Below are 15,303 nucleotides of genomic sequence, written 5' to 3' on the forward strand. Positions count from 1 at the left end.
CTCCGATTATCATGGAGTCATTAACGTTAAGAGGAGGACATTCCTCGAAATAGGAATGTAAAAATAAGTAGTGTTATACAAACAAGCATTACTGACACTTGTGGAGGCCCATGCCTGCTAGTCCTGTCTCAGAGGCAGAAACAATGCATGTCATGCCGGATCTGGCAAATCCTGATGGGTGGGAATATGTAACTGTAACTTGAAGCAGATGTTGATGGTTTCAGGCTTAAAATTTTTCTGGGATATTCTGGCTTGGAGTTGCTTTTCAGCTCCCAAGTTCTGTGGTCTGATCAGTAGCAGCCTGAGTACAATAATAGACTTTTGTCATCTACTTGTGGATGGACGTCCCAAGAAGCAGTCAGCTGCCAAGTCTGTGTTGCTATCTCCTACTGGTCAGTTTTTGCTGCCTAATTCAGTATCTTGCTTTGTATCTTGCTTTGCTTGGGTTGTTTTGGATTTTCAGCCCCCAATACTTTGTTTTTCAAGACAGGATTTCTCTGTGTAGCTTTGGCTGTCCTGGAACTTGCTCTTTTAGATCAGGCTGGTCTCAAACTCAGAGATGCCCCGTGCCTCCTGAGTGCTGGGATTAAAGGTGTGTGCAGGATTTGTAAAGATTTTAATTCCCTATTCTAATAAACATAAATTTCATCGCATTTGACAGAGGAGACACATATTTGCTGTTTCTAATTACGGGGTGCTCGAGGTTGATTGCCGGTGCTCTGTACCTACACAAACACCTAGTGCCCCTCCTGCTGACCTCCGCAGATGGTACTTTCCTTGCTAGTGATTTTAGGCACTTTCTGGACCCGCCCCCACCATCCTATAGGGCAAGCAGCCTGGCTTCTCAGGCGCGCCTATTGGGCATGCTTATGACCTCAGAAAGATAACCAATGGTTATCAGCTGGGATCTACTAGACTCTATCAAAGCGCGATCTGGAAACCTCTTGAGTGCGGCTGTGCTAGTGGATTACCAGTGTGTGTGTCCCGTGTGTCCCAGAGTGGGTGAGACATTCCGGGCGGTTGGGGAGGCTGGAGTCAGAGCGTTACCCGCCTACCTTTTTCCAGGATCTAAGCAACTAGCAGGACTTCAACTTGCCCTCACCTCTTTAGAGTTCAGGGAAGAGTCACCTCCTTCCGGCTGGGCTTCACACACAAGTAAGAGGTAGGAGAACCCGGACGGACTCCAAAGTGGTGGCACGTATGTGAAAGATCCCTGCAAGCAGGAGGAGGAGGCAGCAGGATGGGGACAGTTAGAGGTCACTGGGGTCCGCAGCCAGGGGTGCGTTATGTGTGTGTTCACTGCATTGGCAGTGAAGGCTTCAGCCTTCTCTCTCTGCGTCATCCTTCCTCTCCCTCACTCCCTCTCCTCCCTCTTTTTCCTCCCCCCCCCCTCCTTTCCTGGGTTCACTCTCCATCTCTCCTTTTCCTGCAGTCCTTCTTTTTCTCCTTCTCCCTTTTTCCTTTCCCTTCCATGCCCTCCCCTACAACTTTCTTGATGCCCCTTCCCCTCTCCTATACCCTTTCCCCTCCCACCCTCCCCCAGTCTCTGATAGGGTGATTCTCCTGTGTACTAAGTGGGCCTCAAAGTTGCTATGGAGTGGAGGGTGACTTTGAACTCCTGCCTCCTTGTCTACCTCCCACAGACTAGGGTTGCTATTGAGCATCACCAGGCCCATTTTTCCTCTCTTTCCTTAGCTACTGGCCAGATGGAGCCCAGCACCTCAACCAGGTGAGTGCTTTGCCAAAGTTTCTAGAAGAAAGAAAATGGGACTCAGGTGACTAGTAAGCAGGGCAAGAGGAGCATTGGCTCATGGATCTAAAATGCTATTTTCCCTATGGAAGACCACTGCTGAGGTTGTGAGCTCAGTGAATGAGGAAGGGGAGCGGTTGGGGACCCCTAACTCTTCCCAGTCTCTGAGATGAGGCCATCTCTTCCATCTATTCAGGAAGCATTTCACCATCAGTGACTTTGAAATCGGGCGTCCTCTGGGCAGGGGGAAATTTGGGCGTGTGTACTTGGCTCGGCTCAAGGAAAATCATTTCATCGTGGCCCTGAAGGTCCTCTTCAAGTCTGAGATAGAGAAGGAGGGATTGGAGCACCAACTTCGCAGGGAAGTGGAGATCCAGGCACACCTACAGTAAGCCTGATCTATGTGGAACTCAGAGCTGGTTCCCTCTTGCTGCCCTCGACCTCTGAACTCAGTCTTCATGACTCCCAAATAAGCATTTTGCTTTCTACCTGAAGACTTTTCTCTGTAACTCATTCCGGTTAGGACAATTCTCTCCTGGTATTGGACACACCAGTTTCAAGTGTACACACATGTGCAGATCAGAGGTCAACCCCCAGTGTTACTCCTCAGGTGATGCACATCTTTTTTTTTTTTTTTGGTTTTTCGTGACAGGGTTTCTCTGTGTAGCCTTGACTGTCCTGGAACTCACTTTGTAGACCAGTCTGGCCTCGAACTCAGAAATCCGCCTGCCTCTGCCTCCCGAGTGCTGGGATTAAAGGCGTGCGCCACCCCGCCCGGCGATGCACATCTTTTTTAAAAATGTATTCCTTTGTCCGGAGCCCCTGAGAAGCAGAGGCATGTGGATCACTGGGTGTGAGGCCAGCCTGATGGTTCCCAGTGAGTTCCAGGTCAACCAAAGTTACACAGTGAAACTCTGTCCACAGCAATCGGTTTTGTCTTATACCTACTTATTTGTTTGTTTATTTTAGTTTTGGTTTTGGTTACTTGGAGACAGGGTTTCTCTGTGTAGCCATAGCTGTCCTGGTATTTGCTCTGTAGATCTAGTAGGCTGCTCTTGAACTCGAGATTTGCCTGCACCTGCCTTTGGAGTGCTGAGATTAAAGTCTTGCACTACTCAGCAATTTTATTTTATTTTGTTTTGTTTTACAGGGAGTGGTGGCACATGGGCTACATGTGAGTCACAGGACACATGTGGAGGACAACTTGCAGGAATTAGTTCCTCTCTTCCACATACAGATTCTGGGAGTGGTACTCGGGTTAGCACACTTGGCAACAATGTCTCTGTTTGCTATGCATCTTGCCTGCCTTGACTCTTCCTTCCTTCCTCCTTCAGACACCCGAACATCCTTCGCCTGTACAACTACTTCTACGATGACACTCGGATATACTTAATTCTGGAGTATGCTCCAGGAGGTGAGCTCTATAAGGAGCTTCAGAGAAATCAGAAGTTGGACCAGCAGCGTACAGCCACGGTGAGGGGAGTTCTGGGACCAAGGATGCACGCAGTGATGACAGTTACTGATTGTAGCTGCCAATATCCCTTCCCAACTCTTCTTAACTTACTCTTTTGTGTGTTAGTGTGGGATGTGGGGTGGGGGAGCATACAGGCCGTAGTGGGCACATATAGAAGTCATGAGACAACTTGGGGAGGAGTCTGTTTTCTCCTTTCACTTTTATGTGGCTTCCAGGGTTGAAACTCAGGTCACCAGGTGTGTACAGCAAGCTCTCTTACCTACTGAGACATCTTGCTGGCCTTCATCTCTTGTTGTTCTGAGTTGCAGGAAATCTTGCTAGATAGCCCAGGCTAGCCCAGGCTTCCCTGAAATCTCCAGGATGAAACCTGGCTCACGGTGCTGTATTTCCTTCCTTGGGCAGAGTCTTTTCTAAGCAGCTCAGAATGACTTGGAACTCCTGTATAGCCCAGGTTAACCTTGAGTTTGCAACCTTGTAACTCCTAGGATGATAGGCCACCCAGCTTTGGACTCTTTGTTTCCATGAGGGTTGTTTGTTTGTTTATTTGTTTGTGTGGTTTTGGTTTTTAGGTGTGCTTACATGTAACTTGTTGGTCTAGTTCTTCTCTAGTGTGTTTATGGCCTTGGGTTGATCCCAATGTAGCCACAGAATATTATTATTGATAGATTTTTTTTTTTAGAGATAGGTTCTTTCACTTCTTGTCTAACCTGGAACAATATATACAGACAGGCTGGCCTCAAATTCACAGAAATCCTCTTGCCTCTGCTTCCCTAGTGCTGGCTACCACACCTGGTATCGTTCTTATCAAGCATTTGATTGTAACTGGGGCTGGAGAAACAGCTCATTGGGTAAGGATGCTTGCTGCTGAGGCTGAACACCAGCATCCTGGGACCCGCATGGTCGAAGGAGAGATAAAACCCAGAAGGTTGTCCTTGTACCTCTCCATGCACTTATTCACATATTTAGGCACAGAAAAACAAATAAATGCAATGAAAATAGTATATAAAAAGTCCAACTCTATTAGATAGAAAATGAAACCATAAACATATATTGGAAAGCTAGCTGGACATAGTGTTGCTGGCCTATAATTCCAGAACTTTGAAGGCTGGAGCAGAAGGCTCAGGAGTTCAAGGTCAGCTTGGTCTACATATCAAGTTTCAGGCCATAAGGTTACATAGTGCAACCTTATCTCATAAAAGGAAAAAAGAAAAGGTACCTTGAAATTGTAGGGTACTTTAAGAAAAGCCCTAGAACTCTATCTCTGCACCATCAGTTGTCTTTGCTGGACAATAAAATCTCTGACTCCTGTAGCCTTCCCTCTGATCCTTTAGGGGGAATGTTCTGACTGGCTCAGCTGTAGCCTCCCCCAGCCTTGAGTAGGCTGGCTCAGACCTTGCTGCCACTGTGAATGAGACGACCTGGGGTAGACCTTCCCACCTAGATAGCTCTATTGTTCTTGTCACCTGCTGCTGCTCTTTTCCAAGAAGCAGCTACAGCTGAGAGGCTGAACCTGTCTTCCTGAGAGAGCCAACAACCTGTGAACTTGGCGACCTAATGCTAATAGCTCTGACAGACTAGTGTTAACAACTTAGCAACAAAGCATCAAGAAGCCTGGCATGGCGGGGGATGGGCCATCCCGCTTTATAAGCACAGACTCTTAGTAAACATTGGGCCTTGAGCAGAAATCTGTCTTGGTCTCTTTACTTCTTTGATGTTCTATACAGCTCTGGCCTCCCACTCAGGAACTCAGTTAGTGTGGCTGCAGGGGGCTACAGGGTCTGAAGGCTCCATCTCAGGTGGTCTCATTCACAATGGCAGCAAGGTCTGAGCCAGCCTACTCAAGGCTGGGGGAGGCTACACTCAGCACAGCTTCTGTGTCTGGCTCCTGTTCTGCTAAGTCTATAGTGGAGGGGTGGGGGCTGGCTAGTTTATAACCATCATGCTATTTAAAGACAGGCAGATCTCATGAGTTTAAGGCTGACCTGGGCCAGACAGTGAAGGCCCTCTTTTAAAAAGAACAAAGAGGCAAGCGGTGGTGACTGAGGCCTTTACTCCCTGAGCTACAGAGAGAGTTCCAGGGTAGTAAGAGCTACAGAGAGAAACCCTGCTGAAAAACAAGGTCGATAGTAAGGCACCACTCTAAAGATTGTCCTCTATGCTCTGCATTGCTATGTATATACACACAAAGAGACAATAGAATTATTGTCAAAAAATGAGATTCCTTGGCAATGATAAAATTCGTAGTGTCTGTTCTACCTCACAGGGAAGCCGAAAAAGTCTTCCCCCCACCAGACTGCTTTTGTTCACACAGATAATACACGAGTTGTCAGATGCCCTGACCTACTGCCATGAGAAGAAGGTGATTCACAGGGACATCAAGCCAGAGAATCTCCTGCTGGGCCTCAATGGTGAGGTGAAGATCTCAGACTTTGGGTTGTCTGTGCATACCCCCTCCCTCAGGTAGGTTGGATGGGATGGGGGTGGGACGCTCACACTAGTGAGGCATTTCCCAAGTGAATTCATCTCACATGGAAGGCCCAGATACAAACTGGGCCTTGTGGTTAACAAGCACCTTTTCCAAATACACACTTTTAAAATGCACTTGCAAATTGAAAGAATAGGTGGGTGGGGTGATGGACTCAGTAGATAAGAACAGTTCCTTTGTGATCAGGAAACCTGACTTTAAATGAAAAGAACCTGTAAATACCTGGCTGTGGCTATGGATTACTTTAACCCCTGCCTTGAGTGATGGAGGCAGGCAGATCCTATAAGCTGGCTAGCCACTGGCAGAAATGACTGGGTTAGGTCCAATGAGAGACCTTGCGTTAAAGGAATACAGTGGGGAGCTTAATAAAGACACTGAATGTCGTCCTCTGTCTTTGTTAGTGTGTGTCTGTAGGCATGTACACACACACATACACACACACACCACAAATAGAGCTTTGCTTTCCTAGTCTTTATCAGTGTTTGCCTTTGCCAGTAAGATTCCATGTAAAATTAGCAAGCATCCCAGGAAGGAATTTCTCCATGTCGATGAGCTACATTTCCTTGGTTCCTCTTGAGACATACACCATCATTATGTACATCATAAATCTTCCTCAGACGAAAGGATGGACCATCTGGAGATTGCCATACCCAAGGATCCACCCCATAATCAGCCTCCAAATGCTGACACCATTGCATACACCAGCAAGATTTTGCTGAAAGGACCCTGATATAGCTGTCTCTTGTGACACTATGCCGAGGCCTGGTAAACATAGAAGTGGATGCTCACAGTCAGCTATAGGATGGAATACAAGGCCCCAATGGAGGAGCTAGAGAAAGTACCCAAGAGCTGAAGGGGTCTGCAACCCTATAGGTGGAACAACAATATGACTAACCAGTACCCCCAGAGCTCGTGTCTCTAGCTGCATATGTATTAGAAGATGGCCTAGTCTGCCATCATTGGGAAGAGAGGCCCCTTGGTCTTGCAAACTTTATATACCCCAGTACAGGGGAACACCAGGGCCAAGAAGTGGGAGGGGTGGGAAGGGGAGTAGTGGGGGTATGGGGGACTTTTGGGATAGCATTTGAGATGTAAATGAAGAAAATACCTAATTAAAAAAAATAAATATAAAAAAAATCTTCCTCAGTCACTGACTCTGACCACCAGGCTGGCCTCAGACTTACAGCAATCCTGTGATGTTATGCTACAGGTGATATGCTGCACCATGTTTTAAAACATGAGATTAGTGTTTCTTCCCTTATAGTATTTACTTTTTCTGAGTTGGTTTAGTTTTTTTAATTTTTATCTTCTATGTATGGATGTTTTGCCTGCATCTAGGACTTGTGCACCGTTTTTCATGCCTGTTCTCGTGGAAGCCAGAAGAGGGCATCAGTTGTTTTTAAGCAGCCACATGGATGCTGCAAAATCTGTCCAGGGTCTTTTAGAAGAGCAGCCAGTGCTCTTAACCACTGAGTCATCTCTCCAGCCCTGCCTTGTCTGACTGGTTGTGGATTCATTCTAGCTTCAAACACAATGCTCTTCCTGTTGCAACCTTCCCAAATGCCAGAATTAAGAGATGTGAGCTATTACTATATGCATCTGCTTTCCCTGAATGTTAAACAAAAAGAAACCTGTGTTTATTCTCATATGTGCATGTAGGCACACATGTGCCATGTTGTGTCTGGGAGGAGGGTGGGCGTGTAAGAGGACACCTTCAAGATAGTCCCTCACCTTCCACATTATTTGAGACAAGGTCTTTTGTTTGCTCTTTCATAGTTGCCTAGCTGGTCTACAGACTTTCTATGATTCTCCTCTGCCTCCCATCTCACTATAGAAGTTCTAGGACAATAGTCATGGACCCGGCTTTATGTGGGTTCTGGGGGATAGAACTCAGGTCCTCAGGAATTCCCCCTGCAAGTGCTTTGCCCCCTGACTCACCTCCTATAGCCCCTCTGAATCTTGATCCATATTAACAGTTGGTGTTTATGAACAGTTCTCCTTGCCTCAGGCATGCACAGGAGTGGACCCTTTAGGATGTCCCTGTGTCTCCCATTTCCTTGGAAGCTGAACAGGGAAGATTTCCCTTCTTCTGTTTTTTGTTTTTGCTTTATCGAGACAGGGTTTCTCTGAGTAGCTCTGGCTGTCCTGGAACTCACTTTGTAGACCAGGCTGGCCTCAAACTCAGAAATCTGCCTGCCTCTGCCTCCCAAGTGCGGGGATTAAAGTTGTGCGCCACCACTGCCCGGTTTTGTTTTTGTTTTTGTTTTTTGGTGTTTTCCCTTCTTCTGAGCCTACGCACAGCCCAATCTTCTGTGTCTTGTTCTAGGAGAAAGACAATGTGTGGGACTCTGGACTACTTGCCCCCGGAAATGATAGAGCAGAAACCGTACAATGAGATGGTTGATCTGTGGTGCATTGGCGTGCTCTGCTATGAGCTGCTGGTGGGGAAGCCACCCTTTGAGAGCAGCACCTCCAGTGAGACATATAGACGCATCCGCAAGGTATGGCCAGCGCACGCACACATGACATTCACCAGGAAGCCAGACAGTGATGGGTCCTGGGTGGGCCTTTGGGGACTGAGTGTATACAAAAGATTATCTGCTAATAGCCAAAAGGGTGCCATGAGGAGACTTATAGCACAGGGAGATTACGAAATGAAAATAACTAGATTCTATTCTTCTTCCCCTGGCTCATTAGGTGGATTTTAAGTTTCCTTCATCAGTGCCTGCAGGAGCCCAGGACTTGATCTCCAAGCTTCTTAGGTACCATCCTTCAGAGCGGCTGAGCCTGGCCCAGGTCCTGAAGCACCCCTGGGTCAGGGAACACTCTCGAAGGGTGCTGCCTCCCTGTGTTCAGATGTCTTCCTGAGTCCTGCCCATCTCTATCCCTATGTATTTCTTCAGGAAGCTCTCCAGGCTCTTTTGTTAGTGTGTGTGGTTTGCTTGTTTTCTCTTTTATGAAATGATGTTAATTAAAACTGATTATTTTCGCATCAATCTTCTTGCTTGAGTGAGTTAGTGTGTAGATTGAATTGAAAAGTTTGTCTTACATGAGTGATAGAGGTGGAGGCCAGAAGCCCACACCAGGTGGCTCCCTCTATTGCTCTCCATCTCATATTCTGAGAGGATAGATCTCTGAACTGAACATGAAATCACCAAGTGGGCTTGACTGGCTGGTAAATAAAACACTGTGATCCTTCTATGTCCAGCTCCCTAGTGCCAAGATCACAGAAGCACTAAAGTATGCCCAGCTTGTACCAGGGTGCTGGGGATCAAACTCAGTCCCTGTGCTTCTGCACATGGACAGAGGCACACCCATGCTTACACACACATAAAATAACAACTAAGTGAAAGGAAGTTGGTGTATAAGGAGAGATGATGTATGTGTAGAACTTGGGGTCCTCTCTAGAGCACTCAGTTTATCAGCTTTACATTTGCCCTGATTTTGGGCAAATGTTCCAGACATACAACACTCCAATCTACATTCTATACAGAAAGAAAGTCAGTCTCACCCAGGCCCAGAATCCTCCTGCACTGTGTGCATTGTTACTTGATGGATCTGAAGCCAGGCCTGGTGACCCATGCCTACAATCTTAAGTATTCAGGAGGCTCAAGCAGGAGAAGTTCAGTTCAAGGCCAACCCGGACAATTTAGCGAGATTGTCTCAAATTAAAACAATTTCAAGTAATAATAACACCACTCCTGGGCATATACCCAGAAGATGCTCCAACATATAATGACACATGCTACACTATGTTCATAGCAGCCTTATTTATAATAGCCTGAAGCTGGAAAGAACCTAGATGTCCCTCAATGGAAGCATGGATATAGAAAATGTGGTACATGTATATACTACAGTACTACTCAGCTATTAAAAATGATGACTTTGTGAGAATTTTAGGCAAATGGATAAAACTAGAAAGGATCCTGTGTGAGGTAACCCAATCAGAAAAGAACACCCATGGTATGTACTCACTGATATGTGGATATTAGCCCAGAAGCTCAGAATACCTAAGGTACAATTCACAAACCACATGAAACTCAAAAAAGAAGACCAAAGTGTGGATACTTCCATCCTTCTTAGAAGGGGGAACAAAATACCCATGGGAGGAGTTACAAAGTGTGGAGCAGAGACTGAAGGAATGGCCAACTAGAGACTGCCCCACCTGGGGATCCATAAACCCCGCCACTATTGTGGATGCCAACAAGTGCTTGCTGACAGAAGCCTGTTATAGCTGTCTCCTGAGAGACTCTACCAGTGCTTGACAACTACAGAGGTGGAGGCTCACAGCCAACCATTGGACTATGCACAGGGTACCCAATGGAGGAGCTAGAGAAAAGACCCAAGGAGCTGAAGGGGTCTGCAGCCCCATTGGACAACAACAATATGAACTAACCAGTACCCCCAGAGCTCCCAGGGTGTAAACCACCAATCAAAGAGTACATTTGGTGGGACTCATGGCTCCAGCTGCATATGTAGCAGAGGCTGGCTTTGTAGGTCATCAGTGGGAGGAGAGGTTCTTGATCCTAGGAAGGCTCTATGCCCCAGTGTAGGGGAATGCCAGGGCCAGGAAGTGGGAGTGGGTGGGTTGGTGAGCAGGGGGAGGGGGAAGAGGATAGATGGTTTTCAGAGGGGATACAAAGAAAGGGGATAACATTTGAAATGTAAATAAAATATCCAATAAAACAAAAGAAAAAAGAAATAACAACTACAATAATAATAAATAGTAATAGGTATGTCTAAGCCATGATGCTAGGTCTGGGACCTTATTTTAGATAAAGAGTAAGAAAACCTCTTCTCTTTGGGGAGGGAGTGATCTGTTTGTAAGCAGGGAAAGAACTATGTTTCCCAGAAGGTATAGAGCACAAGAGTCTTGTGGCTTGCTCTGCAAATAAAATGCTAATGCCTGCGGCTCTACTGGCTCCATGCCATGACGTCATCCTTGCGCTACTCTTCAGTTCACATCCTGTGTGGGAATCTTAGCTGCATTCCTGTTTAGCCTGTAGTAAGGAGGAAAACCTAAACACTGCAGTGAACCCAGCTGTGCTCTGTGACCTGGGCCTGACAGCCAGCAGCCAAAGTCACCTGCCCCGGGTAAGGAGATACAGTTTTCTACGGAGCTCACGGGATTCCTGGCTCTGCTGCCTGCATGGTAGCAGGATGGCGTCCGTGCTAGTGGGCACCGGGCTTGTGGGTTTTCGGAGACGTTTGATGCTTCCTTAAGTTTTGGAGAGCCTGTCAATCAAGAGAGCCTCTAGGATAGTCTTTATAATTGTGTTTGCTTCGGAAAAGTGGATCCGCATGGCCACCCAGTTCATCCCTAGTCTTTTTTGTTTGTTTGTTTGTTTTGTTTTGTTTTTCGAGATAGGGTTTCTCTGTGTAGCCCTGGCTGTCCCGGAACTCACTTTGTAGACCAGGCTGGCCTCGAACTCAGAAATCCAACTGCCTCTGCCTCCCGAGTGCAGGGATTAAAGGTGTGCACCACCACGCCCTGCTCATCCCTAGTTTTAGGCTTAGGTTTCAAAGCTGGGACAAAAAGCTTAATGTCTACTAAACAGAACAAAGCACACCCGCCACTGGGGTGTTTAAGCAACTTTATCCTTACAGGTCACCAAGAGTTCTTGGCTGGCATAGTTAGCCCCCTCCCCCCCTCCCTTAAACTCCCCAAGCTCTGGAGCTGGGTTGCTCTGTCCCCAGCTGCCCTTCCCTTTACAATCTAACCAGTTTGGTTATCCCTGCTCTTTTGGGCCTCTTGGCTGCTGCACCTTTCCCCTCCCCCTCCTCTCTCTCTCTCTTATGCTGCTCCTCTTCTCATATGGCTCAGGGTCATGTCCAATCTGGACTCTCCCAGGTGTTTCTGTCTCTAGCTGTGCTCTCCCACTTATCTATGGTAAACTTTCTCTTCCACCATACCTACAAGCAGTCTTGGCCTTTCCCTTTATTTCTTACTTTTCCCCTTCATGTTGTACCTGAGAGGGTCGTTTATGCACTGGAGGCCATACCTAAGAAAGTTGGAGCTCACTCCCTAATATGTGCCAACCTGCCTCCTTTTCTATAACTAACATTTTGGAATTGTGCCTGCTCTAAGTCGATCTAAAGGAACCCAGATGACTGTTTCCTAGTACTAATCTAGAAGCCCAAAGATAACTTCTGTGACAATGGGCAACAGTCGTCTAGGGTTTGGTTTAATAACTGGGTCCTGTTTGTTGCCATTTCTGCTTCTAATAAAGGACTCACATAGCCCTCACTTTCCAGCATTGCAGCTCTGCTAGTTAGCTCTCCTACAGCTTCCTCATGCCAGAAAGTCGGCCTCTGGTAGGTATTTAAGAGATTGAAGACTAAAATGAAGCTCCAGGCTAAGGACTTTCATCACTTCATATTAGACACAATCTGTTAAGCATCGAATTCTTCCTGGCTGACTTCTTAGGATCTTTTTTTTTTCTTTCTTTTTTTTTTGATTTTTAATATTTTTATTACATATTTTCCTCAATTACATTTCCAATGCTATCCCAAAAGTCCCCCATAGCGCCCCCCACTTCCCTACCCACCCATTCCCATTCTTTTGGCCCTGGCATTCCCCTATATTGGGGCATATAAAGTTTGCAAGTCCAATGGGCCTCTCTTTCCATTGATGGCCGACTAGGCCATCTTTCGATACATATGCAGCTAGAGACAAGAGCTCCAGGGTTCTGGTTAGTACATCATGTTGTTCCAACAATAGGGTTGCAGATCCCTTTAGCTCCTTGGGTACTTTCTCTAGTTTCTCCATTGGGAGCCCTGTGATACATCCAATAGCTGACTGTGAACATCCACTCCTGTGTTTGCTAGGCCCCGGCATCGTCTCACAAGAGACAGCTATATTTGGGTCCTTTCAGCAAAATCTTGCTAGTGTATGCAATGATGTCAGCGTTTAGAAGCTGATTATGGGACGGATCCCTGGATACAGCAGTCTCTAAATGGTCCATCCTTTCATCACAGCTACGAACTTTGTCTCTGTAACTCCTTCCCTGGGTGTTTTGTTCCCAATTCTAAGAAGGTGCACAGTGTCCACACTTTGGTCTTCATTCTTCTTGAGTTTCATGCGTTTATCAAATTGTATCTTATATCTTGGGTATCCTAAGTTTTGGGCTAATATCCACTTATCAATGAATACATATTGTGTGAGTTCTTTTGTGATTGTGTTACTTCACTCAAGATGATGCCCTCCAGGTCCATCCATTTGGCTAGGAATTTCATAAATTCATTCTTTTTAATAGCTGAGTAGTACTCCATTGTGTAAATGTACCATAATTTCTGTATCCATTCCTCTGTTGAGGGACATCTGGGTTCTTTCCAGCTTCTGGCTATTATAAATAGGGCTGCTATGAACATAGTGGAGCATGTGTCCTTTTTACCGGTTGGGACATCTTCTGGATATATGCCCAGGAGAGGTATTGCTGGATCCTCCGGTAGTACTATGTCCAATTTTCTGAGGAACCGCCAGACTGATTTCCAGAGTGGTTGTACAAGCTTGCAATCCCACCAACAATGGAGGAGTGTTCCTCTTTCTCCACATCCTCGACAGCATCTGCTGTCACCTGAATTTTTGATCTTAGCCATTCTGACTGACTTCTTAGGATCTTGATTCCCGGTCTGACTCACTGCTACTCAGGTGTACCAATCTGACCCAACATTTCCTTTGCTTTTCCAGCTTTTATCTTTGAGGTTTACTCCGCCTCAGTCTTCAGATCTCTGGAAGACCATTCTATGTCACATTTCTACTCAGATGCCACTTTTAGAAAGCTTTTTTAAAGTTTGGGCTGGAGAGATGGCTCAGTGGTCAGAAGCACTGGGTGTTCTTTCAGAGGACCCAAGTTTTAATTCCCAACACCCATAGGGCAGCTGATAACTGGAACTCCAGTTTCAAGAGATCTGACACCCTCACAAAGACACATATGCAGACAACACACCAATGCACATAAAATGAAAGCATTTAAAATATTAAAAACTTAACAATTTATGTATGTCAAGTGTTTGTGGGTCTACTCACATGCAAGCAATGGCTCAAGTGTGGAAGTTGTGGGACAGCTTTCAGGAATTGGTCCTGTCCTACTTTTTTTTGTTTGTTTGTTAAAGATTTATTATTATATGTAAGTAGACTGTAGCTGTCTTTAGATACACCTGAAGAGGGCATCAGGTCTCATTACGGATGGTTGTGAGCCACCATGTGATTGCTGGGATTTGAACTCAGGACCTTTGGAAGAGCGTCTTACCCACTCAGCCATCTCACCAGCCCCTCTCCTACTTTCATATGGGTTTTGGGGATCAAACTCAGGTGGTCTGGCTTGAGGGAAGTTCTTTTATTCTCTGAACCATCTCACTTGCCCAAGTAGCACTCCTTTTATTTATTTCTGTAATCCCAGTACTGGAGAGGCAGAGGCAGGAAGATCAGGAGTTCAAGGTCAGCCCTGGCTACTTAGCAAGTTTGAGACCAGCTTGGACTACTTATGACCTTAACAAAAATAAGCAACTTGCGGACATCTTTTAGCATCAAGTCACTGACCTGTACATAGGTACCAGCCATATTTACCATAGACTGTATTAATTAACAGAAGCTAGACAAGTTAAATGTGATATGATTTATCTTTCAGAAAGCTCATCTCTATTCCATGGGTATTTTTATACCCATGGTACCTTTTTCTGTTTGTTTTGTTTTGTTTTATTTTCCTTCCTCATAGCTGTTGCCCATGACATGAGAATTACTGTGTTTCTCTGGAAATAGAGGCTCTGAGATGAATTGAGGTACCTAATGTTACACAGCTGTTGAGTAGTAGTTCCAGGAGCTTAGATTGAAACTCTAGGTTTATCGACTTCAGAATTGAGGCGTTTGGCAGCATTCAGCAAGGGCAGGAAACTAGCTGGATCAGTGAAGCTCAAGAAATGATGTTTGTAAGGTTGTTGGTTTTGGTCCCATCATCATTATTTTGTCATGCCTGTGACATCCACAACAGACCCTCTCTCACAGCCCACGGTTTAACTTTGCTGTTAGTTACTTTCTAAGAGCTCCTGTTTAGGAGGCATCTGCCCTTCACACTTATATATTATGCCCTGCCTTAGATTTGTTTCCTATGTGATAAGATTCCCTGACAGAAGCATTGAGGAAAAAAGGGGTTTGCTTGGCTCACAAATCCAGATCCATCACAGCAGGGAAGTCATTGTGGCAGGAGCCTATGAGAGGTGGTTACAGCATGTTTGGGGTCAGAACCACCAAGAACAATAATTGCATGCGTGCATGCTTATGCTCCCCTAGTTTTCTGTTTGCTTGTTTGGTTTCAGGCAGGGTCTCACCAAGTAGCCCTCTCAGGCCTGAAACCAAGAGACCCATCTAGCTCTGCTTTTGGAAATGCTGGGGTTAAAGGTGCAAGCTGCCACACCCAGGACTTTCATTCATTCTAAGGTTACATGCATTCTTTTTTTTTTTTTTTTTTTTTCTGTCTTCAGACACCCCAGAAGAGGGCATCAGTTCTCATTATGGATGGTTGTAAGCCACCATGTGGTTGCTGGGATTTGAACTCAGAACCTCTCCTCTGGAAGAGCAGTCAGTGCTCTTAACCT

The 15,303-nt window shown here is 45.9% G+C and overlaps 1 protein-coding gene across 1 annotated transcript; it reads left to right on the top strand.

Moving 5' to 3' along the window:
- The first annotated feature begins 989 nt into the window (after positions 1 to 989).
- On the top strand, positions 990 to 8,578 carry LOC147003643 (aurora kinase C-like). The gene is made up of 7 exons (XM_085841058.1): positions 990 to 1,162; positions 1,696 to 1,729; positions 1,947 to 2,138; positions 3,085 to 3,223; positions 5,536 to 5,684; positions 8,036 to 8,210; positions 8,407 to 8,578. The coding sequence occupies exons 2-7, from the start codon at positions 1,707 to 1,709 to the stop codon at positions 8,575 to 8,577; spliced, it is 849 nt and encodes a 282-aa protein (XP_085697184.1). The 5' UTR covers positions 990 to 1,162; positions 1,696 to 1,706; the 3' UTR covers position 8,578.
- The last annotated feature ends 6,725 nt before the right edge of the window (positions 8,579 to 15,303 follow it).

The sequence above is a fragment of the Mus caroli genome, unplaced genomic scaffold (genome assembly GCF_978045245.1).
Source record: "Mus caroli unplaced genomic scaffold, Mus_caroli_1 scaffold_8, whole genome shotgun sequence".
Lineage (NCBI taxonomy): Eukaryota > Metazoa > Chordata > Mammalia > Rodentia > Muridae > Mus > Mus caroli.

Bases quoted from the DNA above. Each gene is read 5' to 3' on its own strand.
- LOC147003643 (XM_085841058.1), top strand. From the start codon at position 1,707: ATGGAGCCCAGCACCTCAACCAG. The intron at 1,730-1,946 runs GTGAGTGCTTTG...CCATCTATTCAG, and splicing joins GAGCCCAGCACCTCAACCAG to GAAGCATTTCACCATCAGTG. The intron at 3,224-5,535 runs GTGAGGGGAGTT...TTGTTCACACAG, and splicing joins ACCAGCAGCGTACAGCCACG to ATAATACACGAGTTGTCAGA.